The following is a 13477-nucleotide window of genomic DNA, read 5'->3' on the forward strand; positions in this document are numbered from 1 at the left end:
GGAATGCTCTAATTAGTTATGCTCTATATTACATACTAATTTCTGGAATAGAGTTGAGTCAACTCTACCCCAACATATGGACTAAGAATTAGGAAAGGTTATTTCTGCTTCAGAGAGTTGCTGGGAAATAGGTTGCACAACAGCAGCAGAGTTGAGTAGCTATGACAGAGACCTTATGGCCTGCAAAGCCTGACATATTCGCTGTCTGCACCTTCACAGAAAAGCTTGCTAACATGTGATCTAGCCATTGCTTGAATTTCCTTTGCTGACAAAAACTCTTTCTGAGAGGGAACCATTTTCTAAAAGATCCAAATATATATATACTTTCATGTGTCATCCATTTTACGTGCCTGAAATAGCATCCCACTTAAAAAACTATTTCAGTTAAAACTCAAAATTTCTGGATTCACTTCTAAATTGCACCAAATTGGACTAGTTCTTCTGGTCTAAAAGATATTCCTTGCATAAAAGTTAAATTTAAAAATACCCTATAATCTTTTCCTCCAGCAGCTTCATAATCAAATAAGATTTTCTCTGAATACACTTAGCTTTTTAGTGACAAGATGAACTATAACATGTCAGAGCCATCCTTTAAAAATACATGATTCAGTCAGTTGTATTAACTCATTAAAGAAAAAAAGCTTCTTAAAATAATTAATTGACTAAAATATGACTGTACAGCCTTGGTAGTTTCACTAAAGTTATACAGTTTAGATGTAATTTGCTTGTGATTTTAGCTATATTTGAATTCTAAATAATAATTTGATATTTTTTCGTAAATTTATGTAACATTGTCATGTTACTACTGCTATAAATCTTCATCTTTTTAGAATACGTAAAATAGCTAGATTAATTTTTATAGATAGGGTCATTTTACATTACTTTTTATTAAAATTCTGTGAAGGTCTATAGGCAGTGGATTATGTTATAAAAATATTACAGTACTTTACTGTCTTGTGCTGTTATATTTTTCCCACTTACAAATTTATTACAGGTTATACTACGGTCTGCTTTACTATTTTTAATTCTTTCTTTACAAATCTGTCATCTTTTATTAATCATTTACTTTTTGAGACCCAGCTATATTCTCTTTTTTACTCTGTCTATTGTTATTTCAGAACTCGCAGCCCTTTACTTGAAAGTCTCTAGACCACTCTTAATAGAAATATAATGTGAAACACAAATGAGACCCATATATATATTTTTGATGTTCCATTAGCCACATTTAATAAGTACAACGTAAGAGGTGAAGCTGATTTTAATACATTTTCTTTAACCTGATATATCCTGAATATTATCACTTCAACATGTAATTAACACAAAATATTAATTTGATATTTTACCATCTTTTTTCTTTTAAGTCTTGGAATTCAGCTTCTATTTTACACTTACTATACTTCTCTAGACCTGAAGGCTTACTGGAACTCTATTTGAATATTAAGTATTTTTGATCATTACTCTTTTAAATAAAGTTTTTAAAAAGTTGGGTACTTTCCTTAGATTGCAGATAAATAGAATCTTGCTTAAATAATATAAATTTGGGTGGTCTTGTTCTATAAAGTAACAGTGCAGGCAGTGCAAATTAGTCCCAGCAATTTAATAGAATGGATAGAAATCCACAAAGTCTACTTTTAGATACTCACTTCCAGGGATATTGTTTTAATATAAGGAATTATGGAAAGTCTATAAACCATATTTTATGTTAATTTTATTTTTTGGTTGATTTGGGTCAGCAATGTGTTCAGTATTATTTATTGCATGCTCTTATTCAAATAGTTAATTCAATTTCAATGTAAGGGATTATCTAATTTTGATAGTATACTTTTATTCTCTTCCAGATTTAATTTTGAGTTTACCACCAATTATTTACTTTAGGGTGTACATTTTTGTGTGTATCTCAAAAATGAGTTCATTAGCATTAATATTTTAAATATAGCAGTAATGGAAATAAAAATGCCTAAATTTGATTTTACAGTCTAAAATAATTGGACTACACAATTTATCTTATGGCAATAAGGTTTTTTTAATAATGATTTATTTAATGGCCATGCCATAGATTATCATCATATTATTTATCATGCTAAATAGATGAAAAAGAAACAATGCTTCATAGAACATAAGAATATGATAGCTATTAGAACAAAGTGAAGTGAACTTTAACTAGGATTGTAAGCAGGCTATAGAGAAAATTAGGATAATGGATAGTAGGTAAGATAACAGGACTTCCCAGTTTGCTCTCTTGACAGTTCCTTAACAATTTTTGGAAAACTATTAAAGGTGATATTTTCTCCTTTTAGATACTGTTTAGAAACTACTGGGATTCCTTGAATTTTTTTTTTTTTAATTTGAGAGGCCCTAGAAATTCCATATGTCAGAGCTTCTGTTAATATATAGAGGTAAAAATGAATACTAATCTATACTGGTCTTGAGCATAAGATCTTTAGTGTGGTTTTTCAATATACACAAAGGTGGGGAAAAGTAGGTTTACAACTGTCATACATATAAATAATGTAATAATTTATAAATAATACAAAAATAAGCTCTGATCTGTATACTTACAAGAGTGGACCTATTTTTGTTCACTTTTGTATGCAGGTAATTTTCAAATTAAATGCCCATTAACATTTTATGTCAAGGCTATTCTTCTCTCTTTATAGTAGTAGACTAGTATTGTAGCTATTTTGTTCTCTTTACATTGGCGTATTACAAGGTGCCATTCGTTCATCTTTTCTACTGTGTTGACTACTGCTTCTCAGTGTAGCTCTCCTTTCTAAATTCCCACCTTCAGTTCTCAATTCCCACTCCCTTATCACTTAAACAGTGGTGAACTTCAGAGTTCCCTTTCTGTATATTTCCAGATTTCATAAATTTGGTGATTAAAGAAGCATATATCAAAACAGATTAGAAGAACAAAGGGTTTTAATAACTTTTTAAGTATTTTAATATATCTGTGATTTATGTTGCTTTTCAATAAATATGATGTTATTCTTTTAGAATTCAAATCTGATTCATCAGAAAGTGTCTCCTCCTAGTGATCGACAAGGATCTCCAATATTGTCGTTCATCACCCTGGAACAATTTAATGCCATTCGCTTAGTCCAAAGTGTCCATCAGTCTCTTGCTGCTCTCAGCAAAGTCATCAGAGGAACTACCTTACTGAGTTCAGAAGTGCAGAAATTGGCAAGTGCTTTGTTAAACCAGAAGGTAAGCCTGTACTAAATATGTGTTTTTATTTTATTTTATTTTATAAGTGACTCTTCCATTGTGTATACATTTGTCAGAAATCTTATAGTTAATAGTAACAGAAAACGCAAGTTAAACTAGTTTAAGCATATTGGAATTAATTGGCTGATGTAACTGAAGAATCCAAGGTAGCTATCATTAAGTCCATTAAGTCAGGTTAATAGGGAAGATTAAGATTGTCATAAAGATCTCAGCTTGTATTATTTATCTACCCATCTTGTCATATTGTGTGTGTGTGTGTGTGTATCATCCATGTTGATTTCAGTTTGGGTCAGGTTCTGTATACATGGTGGTATTCTAGCAGCCTGAGCCTTACATCATCTAAGCCCCAAGTGAACAGAAGGAATAACTGTCTCCTCATGACTCAAGTAAAAATCTTGGGATTAGCTTTGATCCAGTCTGCTTGGCTTGTGTTTTATGCCTAGTCCCATACTAATTCTGTGGACAGTGTGTGCACAGCTCTCATTGGTTAGGACTTCAGCCAGATTCCTTTCCCAGGAGCTGAAAACGGATTCAGCTCCATCTTAACACATATATGCATGAAAGGGAAGTTTGGGTACCCCGTAGAAAACCAGAGTACTTTTAGCAGAAAAAAGGGAAATCACCATGTCTCTTGCTGAATAATTGGACCATTTTAAATGATAGTAAAATCCATGTGTTTTAAATGTGTTGGATAGAAACTATAGAGTAGATTGACTAGCTGTTTGAAGAATATAAAGTTTACAAAACTAAGCACCTGGAAAAGATTTCAGTAGTGCTTGATAGGAATTTAGAAAATAAAAAAATAAAAGCAAATGGGAGGGAGGTGGAGAGGGCTGGGGGGTGGGCTGGAATGGGGATAAAAGGCAGAAAACTGTACTTGAACAACAATTAAAATTTTAAAAAAAGAAAGAAAAGAAAAAAGCTGTTTGTCTTAATATAGAGAAACCTCTGATAGTCAACCTGAAAGTCTTCTCTGTTTCAATATAAAATATAGCCTTCCTAGAACTTTCTATATCTTACTCACTAATATAAAATATTTTCTATTTTGGTCAGTTTGGACTGCTATAGCAAATTACCATAGACTGGGTGGCTTAAGCAACAAAAGTTTATTTCTCACAGTTCTGGAGACTGGGAAATACAAGATCAAGTTACCAGTAGATCTAGTGCCTGCTGGTTTTGCTGGCAGCTGGCCATCTTCTTGCTCTGTCCTAACATAGCAGAGAGGAAAGAGGAGGAACCGAGCTCTCTCTTATACCTTCTTATGAGTGCACTAATCCTGTCATGAGAGCCCCACCCTTATGACCTAATTATGTCTGACAAACTTGTCTACAAATATCATTATGTCAGGCATTAGTGCTTCAATATATGAATTTTGGAGCACAGAAACTCAGCCCATCATGATATCCAATTCTTTTCCACATATACAAAAGACCCACTCAAAGAAGTGTATGTTCCTTTTTCCTTTACCTTGAAAAAAATCTGTTTTACATTGTTCCATAGTTTTTGCTTTGTATATAGATTACTATTGCTGTTAATCAACTGTGATTATCAAAATACTACAGTACTGTATTTTACTACAAATTTTAACTAATTAACTTTTAATTTGAACTAGGCATATTATTAGTCATGAGAACTCCTTGGCACACAAAAAACTAAAGAAGTTTGAGAGCGTTGAAGAACTTTAACTAGTTTAATCACCACATTGAAGCTACTAGGTGGTACTGCTATTACCCCCATTTCATTGTGTGAAAGCTGAGGCAGAGGGGTGTTAAGTCACACAACCAGACTCATGGAGAGAGTGGTTGCAGAGTGGGGGTTGGACCCAGGGCAGGTCTGGTTGCTGTGAATTATTTAAAATTTATATAAAAGGTTATTACTCATGAGAGTCTATTTCTTTAAAATGAATGATATACTTTATAAGGGTACAGCGTATGGTATAGAATAATTTAGGAGCCTAACAATAACATGAAAACAAGAAGAGTAGAAGAGAACAGAAAGTCAAGTAGAAGTGGTATACAATGAAGTGTAGTAAAATTAAGGTTAGATTAGGTTTTGACATCTTTAAAGCCAAAGAAAAAAGTTTTTATTATTTACCGTAGGCAATATGAATGTTTTTATGTAGAAATAATGTAGCAAAATGACTACAAATGTGGCCTCAAAAATAGGCCTGCCTGTTTGAGTCCTATTGTATCACTGAACAGCTGTGTGACTTTAGGTAGGTGACTTAAACCTCTCTAAAATTTACTTTCCTCATTTGTAAATTGGAATAGTCAAGGTACCTACCTCATGGGATTGTTGTCAGAATTAAATTAAATCATGAGTAAAGTGCTTGGCTTGTAGCCAATACCTTATAAATGTTACTTGATTTTGATATTGTTACTTTAGGGGATTTTATTATGTAAAGGACAGCTTTTGGAGCATCTGTCTGGTAGCATTGTGCAAAATTATTTTATAGACGTAGAGATATCACGTAGGTTGCTCTCTATTCATCTCAAGAGATGGTTAGGGTATGGAATAGAGTAGAAGCTCAAGAGGGTTCTCTGTTATGTTAATGAAGAATATAAAAGGTAATCGGCAAACCTGTGGGTTTTTTTTTTAATGTTTTCACTGTTAACTATCTGGTAACCTTTAGTGTAAACATTTGAAAAATTAATAACAAATTATTTCTATGATTGCAATGTAATGTGGCTTACATTAGATCATATGAAAGATAAAGAACTAAATAGGCTTTGTCATAAGAAATACTTTTCTTGCTTAAGCCAAAGGATTATGTTTTAGGAACAGGTCATAGATATTTAATTCTTTATAACTTTTCTTCCTCTTACCTTGACCCTTTAACATATTTGTCTAGCAACAGGGCCTGATTACCTATTTCTTAATTAAAATGTGTTAATGTAGGATTTAGACAATCTCATTACTAATTTGTTAAGTGCCATATATTACACTTTGAATTAAAAATGCAGCCTCTGAAATATCACTGTTTTTAAAACATTTTTATTATTTTCATGGAAATGACTTTGTTAAATTTCTTTCAAAGGATATAAAATGTGTTTTGCAGAGCACATTTAAATTATTTTATGGAGTGTTTTTGGAAATATTTTTGGGATGTTTGGTGAAACTCAAATGAGATTAGGCTGACTTTCACTAAGAGATGATCATTACAGTACTTTCTGACATTTACTTTCTAAAGAGTTTTACCAAAAAGTGTGAATCTAGTACTGTACTATTTATTTCAGGGTAAAAATTTAATGTTTTATTACATTTGTGTGACAAACTCTCTGTTATGTGATATGATTTAACGTGTTTAGGAAATACATCAGTACCTGATATTTTCTTTTTTGTTTGTTTGGGTTTTTTTTTTTTTAAGATTTTATTTATTTATTTTGAGAGAGAGAGAGAGCCACACATCAATGTGCAGTTGCTGGGGGCCATGGCCTGCAACCTAGGCGTGTGCCCTGACTGGGAATCGAACCTGCGATGCCTGGTTCACAGCCCACGCTCAATCCACTGAGCTACGCCAGCCAGGGCAGTTTGGGGTTTTTTTATGGTCCAATTTAAGACTTTTTTTCCAACAATTTTTTTTTATTTAATTGTTGTTCAAGTACAGTTGTCTCCATTTTTCCCCCACCACTATCCCGTACCCCAGCTATCCCTACTCCCCACCCCCACCCTTGATCCTTCCCCTCTTTGGTTTTGTCCTGTGTCCTTTGTACATGTTCCTGAAGACCCTTCCCACTACCCCTCCCCATTATCACCCTCCCCCTTCCCCTCTGCTTACTGTCAGTTTGTTCTTTATTTCCAAGTCTCTGGTTCTATTTTGCTCACTTGTTTGTTTTATTGATTATGTTCCACTCATAGGTGAGATCATATGGTATTCGTCTTTCACTGCCTGGCTTATTTCACTTAGCATAATATTCTACAGTTCCATCCATGCTGTCATGAAGGGTAGGAGCTCCTTCTTCCTTTCTGCTGCATAGAATTCCATTGTGTAAATGCACCATAGTTTTTTGATCCATTTATTTACTGATGGGCACTTAGGTTGTTTCCAGCACTTAGCTATTGTGAATTGTGCTCTATGAACATTGGGGTACATAGATTCTTTTGAATTGGAGTTTCAGGATTCTTAGGATATAATCCCAACAGTGGAATTGCTGGGTCAAAAGGGAGTTCCATATTTAGTTTTCTGAAGAAATTCCATACTGTTTTCCACAGTGGCTACACCAGTCTGCATTCCCACCAACAGTGCACTAGGGTTCCCTTTTCTCCGCATCCTCTCCAACACTTGTTTTTTGATTTGTTTATGATGGCCATTCTTACTGGTATGAAATGGTATCTCCTTGTGTTTTTAATTTGCATCTCTCTGATGGCTAGTGAGGCTGAGCATCTTTTCATATGTCTCTGTACCCTTTGTATGTCCTCCTTGGAGAAATGTCTGTTCAAGTCCTTTGCCCATTTTTTAGTTGGGTTTTTTGTCTTCCTAGAGTGGAGTCATGTGAGTTCTTTATATACTTTGGAGATCAAGCATTGTCTGAGGTGTCATTGGCAAATATGTTTTCCCATATGTTGGTTTTCTTTTCATGTTAATGTTTTTTTCTTTAGTTGTGCAGAAGCTTTTATTTTCCTCACTGTTTCTGACATGATTAAAGTAGAAGTTTTCCTAGAGAGAATTATGACTTATTTCATTGGTGGTTTCTGGTGATCTACTGAACATTTTTTTTGTAAAAAGTCACAGTGCTTACAATTTGTTTGTTATTAGAGATAACTTATATTGTAAAATATTGTTAACTTTTTTACATATTTGAATGAAAACTTTAATAATTTAAAATATACAACAAAAATTGAGAAGCTACAATGTCAAATTATTTCATCTTTCTTTTGAATTATCACTAAGGGAATTACTATTTTGTAGAAATTAATAGACTGTATTGCTTCTTTACAAATTATTTTAATAATACGCCTTGTAAAGCCAATGTTTGTATTAGCTATACATTTCAATTTATCCTAACATTCTGAATATTAACACTAAATGGCTATTTAAGTTTTTATAGCAGGTAGTTCTTCAACAGTGTAGCAAAATTGCTAGTAAAGCCTATTTTTAAAAAAATAAGTTTGCAAATAGCTGGTTTTTAACCTTTTTTGGATCACTGACACCTTTGAAAACTGAAAGAGATGCACTCTTTTAAAATATGTGTACATACACATACACAGAGCTTATATGACTTCACAACATCTAAGTCTTAAGATATCTGCTAGAGAGGTATTGCCTTTCACTCCTTTCTCTGCCATTACCTTCTCTATGGCAGTGTTTCTCAAAGTACAGTCTCTAAACCAAGAGCATCAGCATTACCTGAGAACTTTGTAGAAGTATGAATTCTTAGGACCCACCCTAGACTATTGAATTAGAAACTCTGTGTTATCCTGAAATCTGTGTTTTATCAAGTCTGTGAAATGGTTCAGTGTATGGTAAGTTTGACAAATACTGATCTGTAGTCAGAATTCCCATCAAAAAGGACATCACCTTTCTATCCCCTTCAACTACACTTTATCAACATCTGTGACCTCCGTCATTCAACTTCAGATCTTTGGGGGAAAGAAAAGATTAGCTCTTATAAAATGGTTGAGGGCCACACCTTTTTTTAAAGGCCCCCTTTTAAGAAATTACCTACCTTCCTGCAAACAAGTAATTAGGAAAGTCATACCCAAAGCGTTTTACCAAAAGGTAATTATTAACATTAAGTAATTTGTGTTTTTCCATTAGAATAAAGTAACAGCTTCTGTTTTGTATGACATTTGACCAGTTATAGGGTGCTTTTGTAGTGCTAGTCGAATTTACCGCTCTCACCCTCTGTTCCTATTGACGCACATAAGAACATAGGGGCCTGTGCATATCTGGAATCTCCAGTCTCTCAGAATTCTCCTTCAGTATCCTTAACTTAATACTGTTATTGTGCCAAGGTAAGTGAGTATACTTTCTCTTTTTAGCAGTGACTTTTAATTCCAGAGTTTATTCTTTTACTTGTCCACCTTTATTCAATAGCAAATGGAATTGGAAGTTCAAAGTTGTATGGCTTACATGCTATATACATGAAGTTTTATTGATATAATATTTGAAGTTTTATTAATATTATTTGAATTCTTAATAATATTTCTTAAATATAGAGTGTGGTAAAGTGTGTATACTATAAACCCTAAAGCAACTAATAAAAATAAAATGAAAATACCACAGAGGTATGCATAATGAGCCTGTATAAGACATATGATGGAAACATAAGTTTTATCAATCTAAAAGATAAATCAAGAAACAGAGAAGTCCGAAGAGAAAGAATGTCACACAGTCCTTATAGTCATTAAGAGGATAACAAGGGAATAATATATTATAACTTTATGCTTATAAATTTAACAACTTAGATGATATGTACTAATTCCTTGAAAGACAGAAAATACCAAAGCTTATTAAAAATAGATAAGATATACCCTATATCTATTAAAGAAGTTGGATTTGTTATTAAAAACATACCCACAAAGAGAGCTTCTATCAAAATGGAAGCAATAATACCAACTCTGTGTAACTCTTCCAGAGAGTAGAGGAGGCAGAAGTACTTCTCTGTTTTTTTTCTATGAGGGTAATGAGACTTAACAAAGACATCACAATAAATCTACAGACCAGTTTCTTTAATGAACACGGATACTAAACTTCTTGAGATATTAGAAAATTAAATTCAACAAAATATAAAAATGCATATTGCATCATAATCAATTGGGATTTATCCTAAGAATACAAATTTGGGTTAGTAAAAATAACCAATGTTATTTACCATATTAATGGACTAATAAAGAAAATTTATATTATTATTTTACTAAACACAGAAAGGGCATTAGACAAAATTCAATACCCAGTCATGATATAAACTTTCATCAGATCAGGATTAGAAGGGAAGCTTCTCAACCAGATAAAGGGCAGGCATGAAAAAGCTACCAGTATCATAATAGTAACACACTAAATGCTTTCCCCCTAAGACCAGGAATAAGGCACTGAGGTCCACTCTCACCACTTCTATTCAGCCCTGTACTGAAGTCTAGCTAGTGGAACAACTTGAGAAAGAGAAAAGGCGTACAGATTGGAAAGGAAGACAGAAACCTACCTTTATTGCAGAAGATATGATTATCCACAAAATCCTAATGAATCTACACAAAAGCTCTAGAGCTAGTAGGAAATTTTAAATTCAGTATGTGAAATACATTCCATGTATAGTGAATGTATACATTATGGAATACAAGGTAAATACATAAAAAATTATGTATATCCTGTAAACAAACTATTGAAAATTGAAGTTAAAAACATTATTTGCCATAGTATCAGGAAGATGATGTGTCCTGGGATAAAATTGAAAAAAGATGTGTAAAACTTTTCTATAGACTGAAAACTACAAAGCATGACTAGTGAAATTAAAGAAGACCTAAGTAAGTAGAAAGATGTGCTGAGAGATATATTCATGAATCAGGAGGCCCAATGTGGTTTAGGTGTTATTTCTTTCCAAATTGATGTAGAAATTCAACACAATCCCTATCAAAACCTATGCAGGATTTTTTTTTGTAGGGATTGGCGATTTGATTCTAATGTTTTTCTTTTTTTTTTTTTTACAAAATTGCAAAGGGCCTAGTTTAGTCTGAACGATTTTTTTAAGCAGCTTTCTTTTTTTTATAGATTTTATTTATTTATTATTTTTAGAGAGGGAAGGGAGGGACAGAGAGAGAGAGAGAGAAAGAGAGAGAGAGAGAGAGAAATATCAATGTGCAGTTGCTGGGGGCCGTGGCCTGCGACCCAGGCATGTGCCCTGACTGGGAATCGAACCTGTGACACTTTGGTTCACAGCCCATGCTCAATCTGCTGAGCTATGCCAGCCAGGGCAGTCTAAATGATTTTTTAAAAGAAGAATAAAATGGAAGGTCTTAGTCTTCTTCATTATGAAGATATTATAGTCAAAGCAGTGTGATACTGGCATAAAGATACATACGTAGCTTAATAGAACACAATAAATAATCCCCAAACAGACCTACAGAGATATGATTAATTGATTTCCACCAAATATACTAAGACAGTTGCACAGAGAAAGGAAAATCTCTTTGACAAGTGCTACTGGAACGATTGAATAGCCAACTCCCTCCCCTCTCAAAAATTAGCCTATCCCCATATCTCAAAACATATACAAAAATTATCCCCAAGTTGATCACACAGTTGTGAAAATGAAAAATAAGCCATAGTCTTAGGAGAAAAGCTTTGCAATACATATATCCAACAAAGGACATGTATCTAGAAATGTTTAATTAAATCACAAGTCAATAATGAAAAGACAAATATCTCAATTTAAAAAAGGGAAAAAAGATTTGAATAGACATTTAATCAAGGTTATATATGATGGCCAAGAAGCACATGAAGAAAGCTCAGTATAGTTAGTTATTAGGGAAATGAAAATTAAAATTATAATGAGAATATAAATATATAGAAATCAGTTGTATTTCTATACAAATAGCAATAAATGCTAGTTTATAAAGACTTATAGTATACAAAATGAAATTAGGAAAAGTAATTCTATGTATAATATGGAAAAGAATAAATAGATGTGAATAAATTTAACAAAAAATATCAAGATTTTTACATTGAAAACTGTAAAACAGCCTTGAAAGAAATTAAAGAAGCCCTGACTGGTGTGGCTCAGTAGGTTAGGTGTTGTCGCACAAACCAAAAGGTCTCTGGTTTGATTCCCAGTTAGGGCACATGCCTGGATTGGAGGCCAGGTCCCAGGACAGGGGAATGCGAGAGGCAACTGATTGATGTTTCACATATCTATGTTTCTCTCCCTCTCTTTCTCCCTCCCTTCCCCTCTCTCTAAAAATAGATAAATAAAATCTTTATAAAGAAAGAAATTAAAGAAAACTCAAATAAATGAAAGCGATCTTTTGTTCATGAGGAAATAGAAAAGTGACTCCATGGATACAGAGTATTTTTAGAGGGTGATGAAAATTTTCAGGAATTAGATAGTGGTTATAGTTGCACATCCTTATGAAACAACTAAAACCTACTAGACTGTACACTTTAAAAGGGTGAATTTTATGTCATATGAACTATAGCTCAATAAAAAGGAAATTTCTAAAAATCACAATGAGACAATATTGTGTCTCCATTAGAATGGCTTAAATTGAAATGACAAATTGTACCATGTAACAACAGGAGGAAGAGGAACTCATACTGCTGATAGCTTGGCTTTTTCTTAAAATGTTACACAAACATGTAGCATATAACCCCACTAATTCATAGGTGTTTACCCAAGAGAAGTAAAAGCACATGCAAATATTTATGAATGTTCATAGCAGCTTTAGTTTTAATAATCAAAACTGGAAACAACTGAAGTTTCAACAGATGAAATAGTAAACAAATTGTGATGTCTCTATAAAATGGAAAGTTAATCAGCAATTTTAAAAAATCAGCATTGATTTATGCAACAATATGGATAAATCCAATGTTGTTCTGGCAAATATTTAACTGGCTCTTTCCCAAAAAGAAGCCCTGATCTGTACCAAGTACCGATTCCTGTGGTATAAATATTCCTACCATGGCTGATTGCAAATTACCAGTGCCAGATGACTAAATGGAGTTGGGAAGAGATGCCCATTAGCACACTGAAAATGGTCTTCTCACCTTACAAATACAACATACATAAATAATCAGAAATACATAGATCATGATAATGTCATAATTTAATTAGGAATTAATGAGTTTGGGGTCCTTCTTAACTTTATTTTAAATACAATTTAGATTTTAAAACATTTTCCAATGCTGTTTTTTAATTGTGGCAAAATATACATAAAATTTACCAGCTTAAACCTTTTTAAGTGTAGTGTTCAATAGCATTAAGTACATTCACAGTGTCATACAGTCAATCTCTATAACTTTTTTCATCTTGCAAAACTGAAACTTTAACTCATGAAAACAGCAGTTCCTCATTCCTCCAACCATCCAGCCTTCAGCAACTACCATTCACACTCCCTGAATTTGGCTTGACTACTGTGGGTACCTATGTAGGTAGAATCATTTATCTTTTCATGACTGGCTTGTATCACTAGCATAATGTCCTCAAAGTTCATCCATGCTATAGCACGCGTTGGTATTTCTTTCCTTTTAAATTCTGAATCATATTCCATTTATGGACATATGCCATATGTTGTTTACCCATTCATTATTGATGAACACTCG

General features: G+C 33.1%; 1 protein-coding gene across 2 annotated transcripts in view; it reads left to right on the forward strand.

Moving 5' to 3' along the window:
• DYNC2H1 (dynein cytoplasmic 2 heavy chain 1) overlaps positions 1–13477 on the forward strand; it is a 325256-nt gene that overhangs the window by 260638 nt on the left and 51141 nt on the right. For both annotated transcript variants that reach the window (XM_045817992.1, XM_045817993.1), the window contains one exon: positions 2995–3204. In XM_045817992.1, the coding sequence (XP_045673948.1) occupies positions 2995–3204 (210 nt within the window). The remainder of the gene's footprint in view (positions 1–2994; positions 3205–13477) is intronic.

The sequence above is a fragment of the Phyllostomus hastatus genome, unplaced genomic scaffold (assembly GCF_019186645.2).
Source record: "Phyllostomus hastatus isolate PE091 unplaced genomic scaffold, TTU_PhHast_1.1 phas_scaffold_317, whole genome shotgun sequence".
NCBI lineage: Eukaryota > Metazoa > Chordata > Mammalia > Chiroptera > Phyllostomidae > Phyllostomus > Phyllostomus hastatus.